This window comes from Ranitomeya imitator, chromosome 4 (assembly GCF_032444005.1).
Source record: "Ranitomeya imitator isolate aRanImi1 chromosome 4, aRanImi1.pri, whole genome shotgun sequence".
Taxonomy (NCBI): Eukaryota; Metazoa; Chordata; class Amphibia; order Anura; family Dendrobatidae; genus Ranitomeya; species Ranitomeya imitator.
This window is the reverse complement of record NC_091285.1, coordinates 273,518,163-273,539,921: the sequence shown is the minus strand read 5'-3', so window position 1 is coordinate 273,539,921 and position 21,759 is coordinate 273,518,163. Positions and strand designations below refer to the sequence as shown.

Below are 21,759 nucleotides of genomic sequence, written 5' to 3'. Positions count from 1 at the left end.
ACCTCTCATACCTCAAAATTTCATAGCCCAAACATCAATAAGAAAAGACACCCAAAATGCTAAATGTCTATATATCATAGAACATCCATTTAGTTATGCGTAGAACAATAGAGCAAAAGTTCACTGTTAAAAGTCCACTAGGAACTATATAAAGTTGTTATACAGGTACGATGGGATTTTTTTTAAGGCTTTGTTAGGTCATGCTTACATGTTTTGTAATCTATCACATATCACATGTGGATTATGCGCCTAAATTGACAAGCATTCTGTCTGAAATGCACTTGAATGGTATATTTTATACATACACAGGCTACAAAAATCAGAGCAGATTTTTAAACTCCACAAGATATTCATTAATGACATGAAATCCGCTCTGCAACACTGTGGATTTGCTTAGTAAGACATAAAGGAGTTAATCAGTATACAAATCCATGTCAGAAATCAAAAAAATCCTGACTGGGAATATAACAACTTCCAATTACTGTATACCCTTTGCTCCTGTCTGAATGAAAAATAATCCATGGGTCCGCACATTATTATTATGTGTGAAAGTCTGGAACTATGTTCTGTGTACAGTAGAGTTTAAGTACCGTATTTGGGAAATATGGGACCTGAAATCATCGCATTCCAAAAAATCTAGGACCAACAGGGAAAAGTTGTGGCATCAGTTCGCGTGGAATGTTTTTCTTCCCAACGGGCTGAACTGAAGATGACATTTTCCATAGCTAAGACCAGCAGGATGGTGTAATGCACACATATTCTTGCAGAGCTGGATTATATTCTGTAGTAACCTATGAAAAGCACTGAACAGACTAACAATCCTAGAGCTGACGTCACTAGATCGCACCTGCTGTGGAGCCTCAGTCTGCACAGAGCAAAGAGCGGAGCAGCACACTGGGTAAAGGAGAAATGGGGCAAGGAGCGTAGTGTTTTTTGTGGGGCTGTCATACTGTGTGTGTGTGGTGGGCTGTGGAAATGACACTGTTGGGGGGCTGTGGTGGCAACAACACGCAAGATGGGGGGATGGGTTTTTTCATCATACTGTGTGTGGTGGTCTGCTGGAGATAATACTGTTTGGGGTCTGTGGTAGCAACATCATATAATATGCGGGCTGTGGTGGCCATCACACTGTGGGGTCATCATACTTTGTTGATGGAGATGGGGTGGATCATATTGTGTTGGGAACTGTGGGGCCATCATACTGTGTATAAGGGGCTGTGCGAGTCATCATACTGTGTGCGGGATAATATAGTGTAAGGATTAAGGGTAGTCACACTGTGTTAATCAGCTGTGGGGGATCATACTGTGTTATTGGTTTATTTGGAGAATCATACTGTGTAAGGGCCATCACACTGTGTGTGGGTGTCATGATCCGTTCCAGGGTTTAGTCCTGTCTGCTCTTTTTCCGGGCTCATAATGTCAAGGGTTAACTTTGCTCTGCCTCATTCTGGGCTCAGGTTTGCTATTTAGCTCCCAGGCATCCTGCTGGTGGTATCAGCTATAGTTCTGCCTTCGACGTCTGAACCTGACTCTGGTAACTCTTGATTTGTCCTGCTGTGATCCCTGACTTGTCCCGTGTCTGTTGACTCCCTCCGTCTGCTCTTTTCCCAGCGTTTCTCTGTTTGATTCTCTGGTTCCTGACTTGGCTCGTATTCAGACTCGCTTCTGCTTTCTGACTTTGTCTTATCCGCTTCTGACTGCTGCTGACCCTCCTGGCTTGTTTCTGAAGTTTACTGCTTATCCCTTTTTGGTACTTCTGCCTCTGATTGTATTTTGACCCGTCTTGTCTGACCACTCTCTGGCCTCTTGGTGGCGCCTGTGCTGCTGCTCTGTGGTGCTTCTGTGTGTACGCAGTCTCACTTCTCTCTCAAGCTCCCTCTGGTGGAGGTTGCTTTATACTGCACTGCAGCAGCATGACATTATAGCTGACCCCACCAGCAGGATACCTGGGAGCTAAATAGAAAACCTGAGCCCAGAATGAGGCAGAGCAAAGTTAACCCATGAGATGATCCGTGTTGTGAGTTCTGTTTTTGGGCTCCCTCTGGTGGTTACTGATGGTACTGGGTGACTTGTGTTCTCTGCGGTCTCTGGTGTCCACCTGTTCCATCAGGTTATGGGAGTTTCCTATTTAACCTGGCTTTTTTGTCATTTCCTCGCCGGCTATCAATGTAATCAGCGTGTCCTTTTACCTCTGCTCCCTGCGTCTGTTATCTTCAGGACAAGCTATGTTTTGATTTTCCTGTTCCACGTTTTGCTTTATTTTTGTCTTAGTCCAGCTTGCAGATATGTGATTCCTTGCTGCTGGTTGCTCTAGTGGGCTGAAATTACTCCTCATGTTCCATGAGTTGGCACATGAGTTCAAGTAATTTCAGGATGGTTTTTTGAAGGGTTTTTCGCTGACCGCGCAGTTCCTTTTGTGATCCCCTGCCATTGGGATCATGACTGTATAGCCGGCCCGAAAAAATTGGTCATCGTTTTGGCTGAAGTAGGAGGAAAAGTAGTCTGAGGAAGGTTTTTTTTTTTTTTTTTTTTCCCCCTCCTCACTGTTTGCTGCCTAGCCTTAATTGCAGCTTGGCGGCTTCTTTCCTCCTCTTAATCCTTGAATGGCTCTGACCTCAGCTGTTTATCATGGACGTCCAGAGTTTGGCTTCCAGCCTGAATAATCTTGCTGCTAAGGTTCAAAATATACAAGATTTTGTTGTACATACGCCTATGTCTGAACCTAGAATTCCTATCCCAGAGTTTTTTTTCTGGAGATAGATCTAGTTTTCTGAATTTTAGGAACAATTGCAAGTTGTTTCTTTCCTTGAAATCTCGCTCCTCTGGAGACCCTGCTCAGCAGGTCAAGATTGTTATATCTTTCCTGCGGGGTGACCCTCAGAATTGGGCATTTGCATTGGCACCAGGGGATCCTGCGTTGCTCAATGAGGATGCGTTTTTTCTGGCATTGGGTTTGCTCTATGAGGAACCTAACCTAGAGATTCAGGCTGAAAAAGCTTTATTGGCTCTCTCTCAGGGGCAAGATGAAGCAGAAATATATTGTCAGAAATTTCGGAAATGGTCGGTGCTTACTCAGTGGAATGAGTGCGCTCTGGCTGCAAAATTCAGAGATGGCCTTTCTGAGGCCATTAAAGATGTTATGGTGGGGTTCCCGGCGCCTACAGGTCTGAATGAGTCCATGACTATGGCTATTCAGATTGATCGGCGTTTACGGGAGCGCAAACCTGTGCACCATTTGGCGGTGTCTTCTGAACAGGCACCTGAGATAATGCAATGTGATAGAATTCAGTCCAGAAGTGAACGGCAAAATTATAGGCGGAAAAATGGATTGTGTTTTTATTGTGGTGATTCAGCTCATGTTATATCAGCATGCTCTAAACGCACAAAAAAGGTTGATAAGTCTGTTGCCATTGGTACTTTACAGTCTAAGTTCATTCTGTCTGTGACTCTGATTTGTTCATTATCATCCATTTCCGTCGATGCCTATGTGGATTCAGGCACTGCCCTGAGTCTTATGGATTGGTCATTTGCCAATCGCTGTGGGTTTAGTCTGGAACCTCTGGAAGTTCCTATTCCTTTGAAAGGAATTGACTCTACACCTTTGGCTATGAATAAACCTCAGTACTGGACACAAGTGACCATGCGTATGACTCCCGTTCATCAGGAGGTGATTCGCTTCCTGGTACTGTATAATTTACATGATGTCTTAGTGCTTGGTCTGCCATGGTTACAAACTCATAACCCAGTCCTGGACTGGAAAACAATGTCTGTGTTAAGCTGGGGATGTCAGGGGGTTCATGATGATGCATCTCCGATTTCTATCGCTTCATCTACTCCTTCTGAGGTTCCGGTATTTTTGTCTGATTATCGGGAGGTTTTTGAGGAGCCTAAGCTCAGTTCCTCCTCACAGGGATTGCGATTGTGCTATAGATTTGATTCCTGGCAGTAAATTCCCTAAAGGTCGTTTGTTCAATCTGTCAGTGCCAGAGCATACTGCTATGCGGAATTATGTTAAGGAGTCTTTGGAAAAGGGACATATCCGTCCATCTTCGTCCCCTTTGGGAGCAGGTTTTTTTTTCGTGGCCAAAAAAGATGGTTCCTTGAGGCCTTGCATAGATTATCGTCTTTTGAATAAGATTACAGTCAAATATCAGTGTCCTTTGCCATTGTTGACTGATTTGTTCGCTCGCATTAAGGGGGCTAAATGGTTCACTAAGATTGATCTTCGGGGTGCGTATAATCTGGTGCGGATAAGGCAGGGTGATGAGTGGAAAACCGCATTTAATACGCCTGAGGGCCATTTCGAGTATTTGGTGATGCCTTTTGGACTTTCTAATGCTCCTTCTGTCTTCCAGTCTTTTATGCACGATATTTTCCGTGAATATCTGGATAAATTTATTATCGTGTATTTGGATGATGTTTTGTTTTTTTCTGATGACTGGGAGTCTCATGTTCAGCAGGTCAGGAAGGTGTTTCAGGTCCTGGGGGCCAATTCTTTGTTTGTAAAGGGTTCTAAATGTCTCTTTGGAGTCCAGAAGATTTCTTTTTTGGGGTATATATTTTCCCCTTCTACTATTGAGATGGATCCCGTCAAGGTTCAGGCTATTTGTGACTGGACGCAGCCTACATCTCTTAAGAGTCTACAGAAGTTCTTGGGCTTTGCTAATTTTTATCGTCGCTTCATAACTAATTTTTCTAGTGTTGTTAAGCCTTTGACGGATTTGACTAAGAAGGGTGCTGATGTTACTGATTGGTCTCCTGCGGCTGTGGAGGCCTTTCAGGAACTTAAGCGCCGGTTTTCTTCTGCTCCTGTGTTGCGTCAGCCAGATACGTCGCTTCCTTTTCAGGTTGAGGTTGATGCTTCCGAGATCGGAGCGGGGGCGGTTTTGTCACAGAGAAGCTCCGATGGCTCAGTGATGAAGCCATGTGCGTTCTTTTCTAGAAAATTTTCGCCCGCTGAACGGAATTATGATGTTGGTAATCGGGAGCTTTTGGCCATGAAGTGGGCATTTGAGGAGTGGCGTCATTGGCTTGAGGGTGCTAGACATCGTGTGGTGGTCTTGACTGATCACAAAAATCTGATGTACCTTGAGTCTGCCAAGCGTCTGAATCCTAGACAGGCTCGTTGGTCACTGTTTTTCTCCCGTTTCAATTTTGTGGTTTCATACCTGCCAGGTTCAAAGAATGTGAAGGCGGATGCTCTTTCTAGGAGTTTTGTGCCTGACTCCCCTGGAAATTCTGAGCCCACTGGTATCCTTAGGGATGGGGTGATTTTGACGGCTGTCTCCCCAGACTTGCGACGTGCTTTGCAGGAGTTTCAGGCGGATAAACCTGATCGTTGTCCGCCGGAAAGACTGTTTGTTCCGGATAATTGGACCAGTAGAGTCATCTCCGAGGTCCATTCTTCTGTGTTGGCAGGTCATCCTGGAATATTTGGTACTAGAGACTTGGTGGCCAGGTCTTTTTGGTGGCCTTCCTTGTCGAGGGATGTGCGTTCTTTCTTGCAGTCTTGTGGAGTTTGCGCTCGGGCTAAGCCTTGCTGTTCTCGGGCCAGTGGATTGTTGTCACCTTTGCCTATCCCGAAGAGGCCTTGGACGCACATTTCCATGGACTTTATTTCGGATCTCCCTGTCTCTCAAAAAATGTCCGTCATATGGGTTGTGTGTGACCGCTTTTCTAAGATGGTTCATCTGGTACCCTTGCCTAAGTTACCTTCCTCCTCTGAGTTGGTCCCTCTGTTTTTTCAAAACGTGGTCCGTTTGCATGGCATTCCGGAGAACATCGTTTCTGACAGGGGATCCCAGTTTGTGTCTAGATTTTGGCGGACGTTCTGTGCTAAGATGGGCATTGATTTGTCCTTTTCGTCTGCATTCCATCCTCAGACGAATGGCCAGACGGAACGAACTAATCAGACTTTAGAAACTTATTTAAGGTGTTTTGTTTCTGCTGATCAAGATGACTGGGTTTCCTTTTTGCCGCTTGCCGAGTTTGCCCTTAATAATTGGGCTAGTTCTGCTACCTTGGTTTCTCCTTTCTTTTGTAATTCGGGGTTTCATCCTCGTTTTTCCTCTGGTCAGGTGGAGCCTTCTGATTGTCCTGGAGTGGACATGGTGGTGGATAGGTTGCATCAGATTTGGAGTCATGTGGTGGACAATTTGAAGTTGTCCCAGGAGAGGGCTCAGCAGTTTGCTAATCGCCGTCGCCGCGTGGGTCCTCGACTTCTTGTTGGGGACTTGGTGTGGTTGTCTTCTCGTTTTGTTCATATGAAGGTCTCTTCTCCTAAGTTCAAGCCTCGGTTCATCGGTCCCTATAGGATCTTGGAAATTCTTAACCCTGTGTCGTTTCGTTTGGATCTCCCGGCATCGTTTGCTATTCATAATGTGTTCCATCGGTCGTTGTTGCGGAAGTATGAGGTACCTGTTGTTCCTTCGCTTGAGCCTCCTGCTCCGGTGCTGGTGGAGGGTGAATTGGAGTATGTTGTGGAGAAGATCTTGGATTCTCGTGTTTCCAGACGGAAACTCCAGTATTTGGTCAAGTGGAAGGGTTATGGTCAGGAGGATAATTCTTGGGTGATTGCCTCTGATGTTCATGCTGCCGATTTGGTCCGTGCTTTTCATAGGGCTCATCCTGGTCGCCCTGGTGGTTCTCGTGAGGGTTCGGTGACCCCTCCTCAAGGGGGGGGTACTGTTGTGAGTTCTGTTTTTGGGCTCCCTCTGGTGGTTACTGATGGTACTGGGTGACTTGTGTTCTCTGCGGTCTCTGGTGTCCACCTGTTCCATCAGGTTATGGGAGTTTCCTATTTAACCTGGCTTTTTTGTCATTTCCTCGCCGGCTATCAATGTAATCAGCGTGTCCTTTTACCTCTGCTCCCTGCGTCTGTTATCTTCAAGACAAGCTAAGTTTTGATTTTCCTGTTCCACGTTTTGCTTTATTTTTGTCTTAGTCCAGCTTGCAGATATGTGATTCCTTGCTGCTGGTTGCTCTAGTGGGCTGAAATTACTCCTCATGTTCCATGAGTTGGCACATGAGTTCAAGTAATTTCAGGATGGTTTTTTGAAGGGTTTTTCGCTGACCGCGCAGTTCCTTTTGTGATCCCCTGCCATTGGGATCATGACAGATCCGCCTGGAAAAAGAGCAGACAGGACTAAACCCTGGAACAGATCGTGACAGTAAAGTCATGCTGCTGCAGTGCAGTATAATGCAACCTCCACCAGAGGGAGCTTGAGAGGGAAGTGAGACTGTGTACACAGAGAAGCACCACAGAGCAGCAGCACAGGCGCCACCAAGTGGTGAGAGAGTGGTCAGACAAGCCGAGTCAAAATCCAATCAGAGGCAAAAGTACCAAAAAGGGATAAGTAGTAAACGTGGTCAGAAACAAGCCAGGAGGGTCAGCAGCAGTCAGAAGCGGATAAGACAAAGTCAGAAAGCAGAAGCGAGTCCGAAAACGAGCCAAGTCAGGAACCAGAGAATCAGACAAACAGAGAAATGCTGGGAAAAGGGCAGACAGAGGGAGTCAACAGACACGGGACAAGTCAGGGATCCCAGCAGGACAAATCAAGAGTTACCAGAGTCAGGTTCACATGCCAAAGGCAGAATTATAGCTGACACCACCAGCAGGATGCCTGGGAGCTAAATAGCAAACCTGAGCCCAGAATGAGGCAGAGCAAAGTTAACCCTTAACATTAACTGCCCAGAAAAAGAGCAGACAGGACTAAACCCTCAAACGGATCATGATAGTGGGTTCATACTTTTTGGTGGGTTGTGGGAGATCATATCGTGAGGTAGGCATCATACTGTGTTGGAGACTGTGGTGGTGTCATACTGGGTGGGGACATAATACTGTGTGGAAAGGCTGTGCGGACATAACACTTTTTGGGGAGCTGTTGATCATCATACAATGGCCGTATGACAGGAGCCGTATGATGTACTGCTTTCTTATAAACCTTATAAAAACAGTAAATTATATGACTTTGATCTGCTAAATATTAAACAATAAGATTAATGAAAAAATAATAATGTTTTACTATTAATATTGAACAAATTTCATCTCAGCATATTGGTTCGGCCTTCACAACATTCATGATCTCTCTGGAAAATGATATTATATTGTATGGGTTTACCTATCATTAGAGCAAAGAAGAGGAAAAAGATATAAAGAATCATTTAATATCCAAAATATGTTTGTGCGTTGTAAAATTGACTCCAAATTGTCCAACAACCACAGTATTCTGCACACTTTCTATTCGTCATGAAATTCCACTATATCAGTTTCTTTGGCATTAATATGTTCTAGTAAATGTCTAATTTCCTCAGCTGGACCTTGGGGGGTGCTTGTCACAGAGCGAGTTTCTTCATTTGCTAAAGTCAAGGAAAAAGGGATGTTTTGCAATGATGTCCTTGGAGGTTGGGCACTTGTTAAAATGTTTTGCGTAGGGAACACTGTTTCACTCCACCTGTAAGGAGATTCTTGCTTTTTTTTAGACGTCTTTAATAATTCTTCTTTTTCTGCATATACTTGCAACAGTTTGGAATCTTGTATCTCACACTCCATAGGCTTCTGTTCATCTTTTTTCTCTTCATACTGGCGGCGCTCGGCATTTTCTTCTTTATATATGTCGAGGAGTGGCGTTGACTGCAGCTTGGCGTCACTCTGTACTGCTGATGTTTCAGCGGCGGTGGTAACCACAACATCAGGCACTTGTACAGGTGAGGTAGGTGTATGGCTGCGGTCATCGGACGGCTGCCTCTCTGATGTATTTGATCTGCTAGATTCCCGGATAACAGATAAATCTTCCCTAGGAATACCCACCTTTGCATTTTTGTCAGCAGATTCACGTCTTTTCACATGTGTTAAGTTTGATCTTCGAGGAGGAACATGATGGTAACTGCCAATATAACTTGGCTCAGTAGGGAAAAACATAGTCGATGCATCACTTCCCTGTCTACTGACTGTAGTTCTGACGGGAGACTCGGGATGCTCATGTACACTTAAAAACCGCTTTACTCTTCTTAAAACAGAATGTTGTCTTCTGTGTTTTTCTTCATCAAGGAGCCAGTCTTCACGTAGAAAAACAGAGTCTGGAAGTCTACATCAAGAAAAAGAAAGAAACAATTGTAGACATAAATATAATCCCAAATGTTTCCCATTCACTATGGACACCCTTCTCCTTCTCTGACAATTCCTGAGATTTCACCGGTATTACTTGTGATCACTGGTGCACCAATTCTAAGCCCTGGATCACCTCTTACATCACCACAAACCTTTTCACTTTGGAGCCATTGCAGCCATAGTTCCTAACCTCCAAGCAAACAGCTGATTATGACGGGACAACCTGCAGCCAGCCTGGCCCTTGTAGAAGGTAGTAGAGCATTCAAATGCATAACATAGCCTAGAATCCACAAGAATAAAACCCTTGCTGTTAAAGCCTCTTAGTTCTGGTTTATAGTAATGGGTCCCAAGTGGGAGGGGGACATATCCTATAATAGGGCATATAGACAGAAGTTGTCAAAAAGAGAATCTGTCAACAGGTTTTTCCACCTAATCTTAGAGCAGCAAGATGTAGGGGCAGAGACCCTAAATTCAGTGATGTATCAATTCATCGATGTAATTTTGATCAAATCAATGTTTTATCAGCACAGGATTATGACTAGAAGACTAGGAAATCTGCTGCTATCTAGTCCTCCATATTCTTTAGCTCTGTATAACCCCATCCCCACTACTGATTGGCAGCTTTCTGCCTATTCACAGTGTACACAGAAAGCTGCCAATCACTGGTGTGGGCAGGATTACACAGAGCTCAGCATTCAGAGAACTGCTAGATCTGCAGCAGATACAACAGGGATTTATCAAAACTACAGTAAGCAATGAAAAAGCAAGACACATACAGATGCAAAGGAGCTGAAGAAAGAAATAGTATCCACCAGTCAGGACACTCCACTCATCTATTAGCCAAAGTCAGAGTATCTGGCTCTGAAGGATGCACACATAGAACTGTATGTTAATTAATTTACGCTTTGATGGAGCTTCAAGGAAAATAAACACTTGTATCCCCATAGATTACAGCTGCAAGAAACATGTAATCAATTTATTTAGGTAATAACATCCAACCAAAAAGATGACTTGATGTTCCAGGACCAAGATGCAAAATATGTAACACTTGCTTAATGTACTATGTGCCTTTTGTAATACTGGTGTCTCCATAAGTGCTAGAGGCAGAGTCCACCAAGGCCCCGCTGCGACTGTTACCACTGCACCCCCTGTAGCCAAACCTTCTTAATTAATACAATAAAATATTAGGGGATTGATTTTGTAATGTCATTTGTCAGGAGCGCACTAATTGGTCATATAAGGATATAGTTTAAGGTACTTGGAATAGAGTTTTTATGTTTCTGTACCATGGCACATTCATTTCAAGCTGTAATGATTTACAACACAGGTAGACATACCACTTGTGCGATGTATGCAGCTGCACAGGGGCCCGAGGGGTAATTGGGCCCACAACCACCTCCAAAGTAGGTGGAATTGTGCATTTTGAAGAGCTGTTGAACTACAAAGGGCCCATTTACTGTTCTTTCACAATGGCCCTCTTCTGACTGTATCTGCTACTGGTTTACAGGATGGTTCCACTACAAATCAGCAGCTGAGATTTACATACTATCACAGTCAATTGTTCTTGTATCATGGGACAAAACTATATTGAAACTCATAAACATGGTACATATGTCAAAATACATTTTTATAGAAACTGATAAAAAGAAACATACAGTATTGAAATGTGTTAATACTTGAACATCGGAGAAACTCCTCACCTCATAAAAAAATTGGGAGGAATAACATTTTGACAAATATATGACTCATTAAAGACATGATAATGATAATTACCCCATATGAACTGTTGATCCCAAAAATGAAGGAATACAGTAGTCAGCAGCTGCGAGTGTGTATGGTGGCCGTACATCAGAGTCATTCCAATAGATATCTCTGTTCAGCTTAGGTAAGTTCATATACATTTCGTCTACAGCCATAAGGGACACCTAGGAACAAGATATACATACTTTAGTATTTGTTGAGGCCCCTTCACATTAAGCGACGCTGCAGCGATACCGACAACGATCCGGATCGCTGCAGCGTCGCTGTTTGGTCGCTGGAGAGCTGTCACACAGACAGCTCTCCAGCGACCAACGATCCTGAAGTTCCCGGGTAACCAGGGTAAACATCGGGTTACTAAGCGCAGGGCCGCGCTTAGTAACCCGATGTTTACCCTGGTTACCAGCGTAAAAGTAAAAAAAAAAAAAACAGCACATACTTACCTACCGCTGTCTGTCCCCGGCGCTCTGCTTCTCTGCACTCCTCCTGTACTGGCTGTGAGCACAGCGGCCGGAAAGCAGAGCGGTGACATCACCGATCTGCTTTCTGGCTGACCGACGCTCACAGCCAGTGCAGGAGGAGTGCAGAGCACAGCGCCGGGGACAGACAGCGGTAGGTAAGTATGTAGTGTTTGGTTTTTTTTTACTTTTACGCGGGTAACCAGGATAGACATCGGGTTACTAAGCGCGGCCCTGCGCTTAGTAACCCGATGTTTACCCTGGTTACCAGTGAAGACATCGCTGGATCGGTGTCACACACGCCGATCCAGCGATGTCCACGGGAGATCCAGCGACGAAATAAAGTTCTGGACTTTGTTCAGCGACCAACGATCTCCCAGCAGGGGCCTGATCGTTGGTCGCTGTCACACATAACGATTTCCTTAACGATATCGTTGCTACGTCACAAAAAGCAACGATATCGTTAACGATATCGTTATGTGTGAAGGTACCTTTACTATCAATGTAACTTGAACCTACGGTATTTAACAATGCAGTACTTACACTATAATCTCACATATCAGTACTCAGTAGGACTCACTGACTAAGGCCGGAGTCACACTAAACATATAAAAAAAATCGGTCCGATACTCACTGCCGAGAGTAGCACGAGCGTAATGCAAGTGTCATGCGAGTACAATCTGTTTTTTCACACCTAGCATCCAATTTACATCCGAATGCAGTGCGATTGCTATCCGACTCTAAAGGCCCCGTCACACATAGCGACGCTGCAGCGATACCGACAACGATCCGGATCGCTGCAGCGTCGCTGTTTGATCGCTGGAGAGCTGTCACACAGACAGCTCTCCAGCGACCAACGATCCCGAGGTCCCCGGTAACCAGGGTAAACATCGGGTAACTAAGCGCAGGGCCACGCTTAGTAACCCGATGTTTACCCTGGTTACCATCGTTAAAGTAAAAAAAAACAAACGCTACATACTTACCTACCGCTGTCTGTCCCCGGCGCTCTGCTTCTCTGGTCTGGCTGTGAGCACAGCGGCCGGAAAGCAGAGCGGTGACGTCACCGCTCTGCTTTCCGGCTGCCCGGCGCTCACAGCCAGTACAGGAGGAGTGCAGAGCACAGCGCTGGAGGACAGACGGCTGTAGGTAAGTATGTAGTGTTTGTTTTTTTTTACTTTTAGGATGCTAACCAGGGTAAACATCGGGTTACTAAGCGCGGCCCTGCGCTTAGTTACCCGATGTTTACCCTGGTTACCAGTGAAGACATCGCTGAATCGGTGTCACACACGCCGATTCAGCGATGTCTACAAGGAGTCCAGCGACCAAATAAAGTTCTGGACTTTCTTCCCCGACCAGCGACAGCACAGCAGGGGCCTGATCGCTGCTGCCTGTCACACTGGACGATATCGCTAGCGAGGACGCTGCAACGTCACGGATCGCTAGCGATATCGTCTAGTGTGACGGTACCTTAACGCGATTTTAACCTGAGCTTTTACATAGAGCAATTCTCTATGTCATTTAAACATAATTTTCAAAGGAAATATTCTTCAAGACATACACACACACAAATATATATATATATATATATATATATATATATGGATAGATAGATCAGATAATAGATAGATGACAGAATAAAAGCCTGCAATTCATATGTCGCATACAGTAATATCACAGTGTGACAGCTTGGAATAGAATAGATATATACACATAGAATATATGTATATACAGTGCCTACAAGTAGTATTCAACCCCCTGCAGATTTAGCAGGTTTATACATTTGGAATTAACTTGGCATTGTGACATTTGGACTGTAGATCAGCCTGGAAGTGTGAAATGCACTGCAGCAAAAAAGAATGTTATTTCTTTGTTTATTTTTTTTTTTAAATTGTGAAAAGTCTTTTCAGAGGGTCATTTATTATTCAACCCCTCAACCCACCAGAATTCTGTTTGGTTCCCCTAAAGTATTAAGAAGTAGTTCAGGCACAAAGAACAATGAGCTTCACATGTTTGGATTAATTATCTCTTTTTCCAGCCTTTTCTGACTATTTAAGACCCTCCCCAAACTTGTGAACAGCACTCATACATGGTCAACATGGGAAAGACAAAGGAGCATTCCAAGGCCATCAGAGACAAGATCGTGGAGGGTCACAAGGCTGGCAAGGGGTACAAAACCCTTTCCAAGGAGTTGGGCCTACCTGTCTCCACTGTTGGGAGCATCATCCGGAAGTGGAAGGGTTATGGAACTACTGTTAGCCTTCCACGGCCTGGACAGCCTTTGAAAGTTTCCTCCCGTGCCGAGGCCAGGCTTGTCCGAAGAGTCAAGGCTAACCCAAGGACAACAAGGAAGGAGCTCTGGGAAGATCTCATGGCAGTGGGGACATTGGTTTCAGTCAATACCATGAGTAACGTACTCCACCGCAATGGTCTCCGTTCCAGACGAGCCCGTAAGGTACCTTTACTTTCAAAGCGTCATGTCAAGGCTCGTCTACAGTTTGCTCATGATCACTTGGAGGACTCTGAGACTGACTGGTTCAAGGTTCTCTGGTCTGATAAGACCAAGATCGAGATCTTTGGTGCCTACCACACACGTGACGTTTGGAGACTGGATGGCACTGCATACGACCCCAAGAATACCATCCCTACAGTCAAGCATGGTGGTGGCAGCATCATGCTGTGGGGCTGTTTCTCAGCCAAGGGGCCTGGCCATCTGGTCCGCATCCATGGGAAGATGGATAGCACGGCCTACCTGGAGATTTTGGCCAAGAACCTCCGCTCCTCCATCAAGGATCTTAAGATGGGTCGTCATTTCATCTTCCAACAAGACAACGACCCAAAGCACACAGCCAAGAAAACCAAGGCCTGGTTCAAGAGGCAAAAAATCAAGGTGTTGCAGTGGCCTAGTCAGTCTCCTGACCTTAACCCAATTGAAAACTTGTGGAAGGAGCTCAAGATTAAAGTCCACATGAGACACCCAAAGAACCTAGATAACTTGGAGAAGATCTGCATGGAGGAGTGGGCCAAGATAACTCCAGAGACCTGTGCCGGCCTGATCAGGTCTTATAAAAGACGATTATTAGCTGTAATTGCAAACAAAGGTTATTCCACAAAATATTAAACCTAGGGGTTGAATAATAATTGACCCACACTTTTATGTTTAAAATTTATAAAAATTTAACTGAGCAACAAAACTTTTTGGTTTGTAAGATTTATGCATCTGTTAATAAATCCTGCTCTTGTTTGAAGTTTGAAGGCTCTAACTTATTTGCATCTTATTAAACCTGCTAAATCTGCAGGGGGTTGAATACTACTTGTAGGCACTGTATAGATGTCAGTGACACACATACAGGTAAGTCCAAATATATTTGGACAGAGACAACATTTTTCTAATTTTGGTTATAGACATTACCACAATGAATTTTAAACAAAACAATTCAGATGCAGTTGAAGTTCAGGCTTTCAGCTTTCATTTGAGGGTATCCACATTAAAATTGGATGAAAGGTTTAGGAGTTTTAGCTCCTTAACATGTGCCACCCTGTTTTTAAAGGGACCAAAAGCAATTGGACAGATTAAATAATTTTAAATAAAATGTTCATTTCTAGTACTTGGTTGAAAACCCTTTGTTGGCAATGACTGCCTGAAGTATTGAACTCATGGACATCACCAGACGCTGTGTTTCCTCCTTTTTGATGCTCTGCCAGGCCTTCACTGCGGTGGTTTTCAGTTGCTGTTTGTTTGTGGGCCTTTCTGTCTGAAGTTTAGTCTTTCACAAGTGACATGCATGCTCAATTGGGTTGAGATCAGGTGACTGACTTGGCCATTCAAGAATATTCCACTTCTTTGCTTTAACCCCTTAGTGACAGAGCCAAATTTTTGAAATCTGACCAGTGTCATTTTTTGTGGTAATAACTCTGGAACGTTTCAACAAATTCCAAATGATTTTGAGATTGTTGTTTTCGTGACACATTATACTTTATTGTAATAGTAAATTTAGGTCAATATGTTTTGTGTTTATTTATAAAAAATATCAGAAATTTGAGAAAAATGTTAAAAAATTAGCAATTTTCAAACTTTGAATGATTATTCCTTTAATCCAGATAGCCATACCACGCAAAAACATTAATAAATAACATTTCCCACACGTTGGCTTCACATCAGCACCATTTGTAAAATGTTCTTTAATTTTGTTAGCATTTTAGGAGGTTTATAAATGTAGCAGTAATTTTTCATTTTTTTCAAGGAAATAGACAAAATGTATTTTTGAGGGACCTATCCAGGTTCGAAGTGACTTTAGGGGTCCTATATATTGGGAAACCCCCAAAAAGTTATACCATTTTAAAAACAACACCCCTCAACATACTACCTGCTGTCAGGTAGTTAATTAACCCTTCAGGTGATCTTACGGAATTAATGCAAAGTGGCATGACAAAAATGAAAATGTGTATTTTTACCACCTAAATGCCGCTAACTTCTGAACAGGTTACTACAGCCGTCAGACTCTAAGGCCATGTGCACACGTTGCGGATTACTCTGCGGATTTTTCCAGACTGATTTTGGTAAATCAGCAGGTAGACCGCACTGCGGATTTCCTGCGGAATTACTCAGGATTTACCGCAATTTTTTTGCGGATTCCATCTGCCGTTTTATACCTGCGGATTCCTATTATGGCGCAGGTGTAAACCGCTGCGGAATCTGCACAAAGAATTGACATGCTGCGGAATAAACAACACTAAGTTTCTGCGCGTTTTTTTCCGCAGCATGTGCACTGCGGATTTTGTTTTCCATAGGATTAGATGGTACTGTAAACTCAGGGAAAACTGCTGTGAATCCGCAGCGGCCAATCTGCTGCGGATCTGCAGCAAAATCCGCAATGTGTGCACATACCCTAAGGCCACTATTTGGTCATGAATTGCCATGGCAAATGTCAGGACCACAATATCATGATGTGAGGGCACCGATTGGGATAAAGAGGAAGCCTCCACACTCTGTTAACCATTTATATGATGTAGTCACTATTGACAGCAGCATCTAAGGGGTTAAACAAATTTGGACGGTGCCAACACTGATCTTGGCTGATGCAGCAGGTTGTCAGCTATAGTGTACAGCCGACAGCTGCCGGATTGTCACCTGTATGGGGATGATAATCTCTTATATCTCAGGTCAGTTAAAAGACGTATTGGCTGTCATTAAGGGGTTAATAAACTCCTGGGTTGCTTTGGCTTTATGTTTTGGGTCATTGTCCATCTGTAGTATGAAACGACGACCAATCAGTTTGGCTGCATTTGGCTGGATCTGAGCACACAGTATGTCTCTGAATACTTCAGAATTCATTCGGCTGCTTCTGTCCTGTGTCACATCATCAATAAACACTAGTGACCCAGTGCCACTGGCAGCCATGCATACCCAAGCCATCACACTGCCTCTGACGTGTTTTACAGATGATGTGGTATGCTTTAGATCATGAGCTGTACCACGCCTTCGCCATACTTTTCTCTTTCCATCATTCTGGTAGAGGTTGATCTTGGTTTCATCTGTCCAAAGAATGTTCTTCCAGAACTGTGCTGGCTTTTTTAGATGTTTTTTAGCAAAGTCCAGTCTAGCCTTTTTATTCTTGATGCTTATGAGTGGCTTGCACTGTGCAGTGAACCCTCTGTATTTACTTTCATGCAGTCTTCTCTATATGGTAGATTTGGATACTGATACGCCGACCTCCTGGAGAGTGTTGTTCACTTGGTTGGCTGTTGTGAAGGGGTTTCTCTTAACCATAGAGATTATTCTGCAATCATCAACCACTGTTGTCTTCCATGGGCACCCAGGTCTTTTTGCATTGATGAGTTCACCAGTAGGGTTGAGCGAAATGGATCGGACAAATTTAAAAATCGCCAACTTTCGGCAAAGTCGGGTTTCATGAAACCCGACCCGATCCTAGTGTGTGATCGGCCATGAGGTCGCCGATCTGCGCGCAAAAGTCGCGTTTCATATGACGCATTCAGCGCTATTTTTCAGCCAATGAAGGAGGACGCAGCGTGTGGGCAGCATGATGACATAGGTCTCGGTCCCCACCATCTTAGAGAAGGGCATGACAGTGATTGGCTTGCTTTCTGCGGCGTCACAGAGGTTATAAAGGGGCGTGCACGCTGGCCACCATCTTACTTCTGCCGATCTTAGCATAGGGAGAGGTTGCTGCAGCTTCATCAGAAGAAGGGATATAGTTAGGGAGGGAAGATTAACCCCCAAACTGCTTGTGCTGTAGCGATTTCCACTGTCCAACACCAAGGGACAGTGGAGGCTATATTTTTGTGCATCAGCTCTGTAGCTTATTAGGCTGCCTTATAAGGCTCCCTGATAGCTGCATTGCTGTTTGCACGCTGATGTGCAAACAAACTACTTTTTTAAAAACAAAAATCCTGTTGCTCCTTTCTGCACAGTTATCTTGTTTATTTGTCCACACTTTTGTGTGCAGCAGTCCTTTTTATTGCTGCCATACTTGTTCTGAGATCATTGTAGGGAGATTGAAATTGTACTACAGTCCTTGTATTTTTTCATATATCTTCCAGCCACTTTCTGCCACTTACATTGTGTTGTTTTATGCACAGGGCCTGAGTTTTGGTTCAGTCTCCCCCCAAAAAAAAGAGATTCAAATTCTCACAAAGTGGATATACTTCAGTACTGTTAGTTTGTCGTATGTCAGCCAGCCACTTTCTGCCACTTACACTGCGTTGTTATATACACTGGGCCTGAGTTTTAGTTCAGTCTCCCCAAAAAAAGGGAGATTCAAATTCTCACAAAGTGGATATACTTCAGTCCTGTTAGTTTGTTGTATATCAGCCAGCCACTTTCTGCCACTTACATTGTGTTGTTTTATGCACAGGGCCTGATTCTTGGTTCAGTCTCCCCCCAAAAAAGGGAGCTTCAAATTCTCACAAAGTGGATATACTTCAGTCCTGTTAGTTTGTCGTATATCAGGCAGCCACTTTCTGCCACTTACACTGGGCCTGAGTTTTGGTTCAAGTAAGTAAGGCAGCACACTGCAGCGCTAAAACATGCAAACATGAAACACGAAAATTGAACTGCATTACTGCACTAGAAATATGAAAAACTAGATTGTGGCCCGATTCTAACGCATCGGGTATTCTAGAATATGCATGTCCCCGTAGTATATGGACAATGATTATTCCAGAATTCGCGGCAGACTGTGCCCGTCGCTGATTGGACGCGGGATGTCTACGTCCTTTATGACATCATCGTCGCTGTGCCCGTCGCTGATTGGTCGAGGCCTGGCGGCCTGGCGACTGTGCCCGTCGCTGATTGGTCGAGGCAACCTTTATGACATCATCGTCGCCATGGCAACCATTATGACATCATCGTCGCTGTGCCCGTTGCTGATTGGTCGAGGCCTGGCGGCCTCGACCAATCAGAGACACGGGATTTCTACGTCGATGCTGTGCCGGTCTCTGATTGGTCGAGGCCTGGCGGCCTCGACCAATCAGAGAGCCGGGATTTCCAGGACAGACAGACAGACAGACAGACAGACAGAAAGACAGACAGACAGACAGACGGAAAAACCCTTAGACAATTATATATATAGATGAGAGCGTTTAGCGCATAAAAATGGCCAATTTTATGTGTACCTGGTAGCCACTTTATGGCATCTCTCTTATACCAGGTCCTACACTTGCCTTTCCTCGCTGAGAATAAACGTCTCCATCTGAATGGGTACCTGTGAAACCTCTTCTTAGACTAAAATTCTCTCTCTCTGAGGAGAGGTATTGGACCTGCTGTAATTAAAATTAGGCTAGGAGGCGGAGTGCTCGATAAGAAGGCTAAAGAATACATTTAAAAAAACTGACCGTCACATCCAAACATAGACTAAGTGTGGGCACTGTAGGTGTTTTCCTGTCCTCCACTCACTGCCGACTTTGATTCCCCATTGACTTGCATTGGGTTTCGTGTTTCAGTCGGCCCCCAACTTTTCGCAATAATCGGCCGATTTCACCCGACCCGACTTTTGACAAATTCGGGTTTCGCGAAACCCGACTCGATCCGAAAAAGTAAAAGTCGCACAACTCTATTCACCAGTGTTTCTTTCTTTCTCAGTATGTACCAAACAGTAGATTTTGCCACTCCTAATATTGTAGCAATTTCTCGGATGGGTTTTTTCTGTTTTCGCAGCTTAAGGATGGCTTGTTTCACCTGCATGGAGAGCTCCTTTGATAGCATGTTTACTTCACAGCAAAACCTTCCAAATGCAAGCACCACACCTCAAATCAACTCCAGGCCTTTTATCTGCTTAATTGAGAATGACATAACGAAGGGATTGCCCACACCTGTCCATGAAATACCCTTGGCGTCAATTGTCCAATTACTTTTGGTCCCTTTAAAAACAAGTTGGCACATGTTAAGGAGCTGAAACTCCTAAACCCTTCATCCAATTGTGGATAATGTGGATACCCTCAAATGAAAGCTGAAAGTCTGAACTTCAACTGCATCTGAATTGTTTTGTTTAAAATTCGTTGTGGTAAGGTCTATAACCAAAATTAGAAAAATGTTCTCTCTGTCCAAATATATATGGACTTAACTGTATGTATATATGTATATATATATATATATATATATACTAGATTGTGGCCCGATTCTAACGCATCGGGTATTCTAGAATATGCATGTCCCCGTAGTATATGGACAATGATGATTCCAGAATTTGCGGCAGACTGTGCCCGTCGCTGATTGGTCGAGGCAACCTTTATGACATCATCGTCGCCATGGCAACCATTATGACATCTACGTCGATACTGTGCCCGTCGCTGAATCAGAAACGTGAGATGTCTACGTCCCTTATGACATCATCGTCGCTGTGCCCGTTGCTGATTGGTCGAGGCCTGGTGGCCTCGACCAATCAGAGACGCGGGATGTCTACGTCCTTTATGACATCATCGTCGCTGTGCCCGTTGCTGATTGGTCGAGGCCTGGCGGCCTCAACCAATCAGAGAGGCGGGATTTCTACGTCGATGCTGTGCCGGTCTCTGATTGGTCGAGGCCTGACGGCCTCGACCAATCAGAGACGCGGGATTTCCAGGACAGACAGACAGACAGACAGACAGACGGAAAAACCCTTAGACAATTATATATATAGATATATATATTTATAGCATAGATAGATAACAGAAAAGCCGGCAATTCAGCAACTGTGTACTGTAAAATCACAGCGTGACCCGACAGGATAGAATAGATTTATTACATACAGCAAATACACATTATATATATATATATATATATATATACTAGATTGTGGCCCGATTCTAACGCATCGGGTATTCTAGAATATGCATGTCCCCGTAGTATATGGACAATGATAATTCCAGAATTCGCGGCAGACTTTGACCGTCGCTGATTGGTCGAGGCAACCTTTATGACATCATCGTCGCCATGGCAACCATTATGACATCATCATCGCTGTGCCCGTTGCTGATTGGTCGAGCCCTGGCGACCTCGACCAATCAGACGCGGGATATCTACGTCCTTTATGACATCATCGTCGCTGTGCTCGTCGCTGATTGGTCGAGGCCTGGCGGCCTCGACCAATCAGAGACGCGGGATTTCTACGTCGATGCTGTGCCGGTCTCTGATTGGTCGAGGCCTGGCGGCCTCGACCAATCAGAGAGCCGGGATTTCCAGGACAGACAGACAGACAGACAGACAGACGGAAAAACCCTTAGGCAATTATATATATAGACTAGATTGTGGCCCGATTCTAACGCATCGGGTATTCTAGAATATGCATGTCCCCGTAGTATATGGACAATGATTATTCCAGAATTCGCGGCAGACTGTGCCCGTCGCTGATTGGACGCGGGATGTCTACGTCCTTTATGACATCATCGTCGCTGTGCCCGTCGCTGATTGGTCGAGGCCTGGCGGCCTGGCGACTGTGCCCGTCGCTGATTGGTCGAGGCAACCTTTATGACATCATCGTCGCCATGGCAACCATTATGACATCATCGTCGCTGTGCCCGTTGCTGATTGGTCGAGGCCTGGTGGCCTCGACCAATCAGAGACGCGGGATGTCTACGTCCTTTATGACATCATCGTCGCTGTGCCCGTTGCTGATTGGTCGAGGCCTGGCGGCCTCAACCAATCAGAGAGGCGGGATTTCTACGTCGATGCTGTGCCGGTCTCTGATTGGTCGAGGCCTGACGGCCTCGACCAATCAGAGACGCGGGATTTCCAGGACAGACAGACAGACAGACAGACAGACGGAAAAACCCTTAGACAATTATATATATAGATATATATATTTATAGCATAGATAGATAACAGAAAAGCCGGCAATTCAGCAACTGTGTACTGTAAAATCACAGCGTGACCCGACAGGATAGAATAGATTTATTACATACAGCAAATACACATTATATATATATATATATATATATATA

At 44.5% G+C, this 21,759-nt stretch overlaps 1 protein-coding gene across 2 annotated transcripts in view; it reads right to left on the bottom strand.

The window, feature by feature from the left end:
* Positions 1-8,115: 8,115 nt before the first annotated feature.
* The window catches only part of BEST3 (bestrophin 3), a 126,438-nt gene continuing 112,794 nt past the window's right edge, over positions 8,116-21,759 (bottom strand). For both annotated transcript variants that reach the window (XM_069762019.1, XM_069762020.1), the window contains 2 exons: positions 10,883-11,034; positions 8,116-9,086 (listed from right to left, as the gene is read on the bottom strand). In XM_069762019.1, the coding sequence (XP_069618120.1) occupies positions 8,240-9,086; positions 10,883-11,034 (999 nt within the window). In that variant the 3' untranslated portion in view covers positions 8,116-8,239. The remainder of the gene's footprint in view (positions 9,087-10,882; positions 11,035-21,759) is intronic.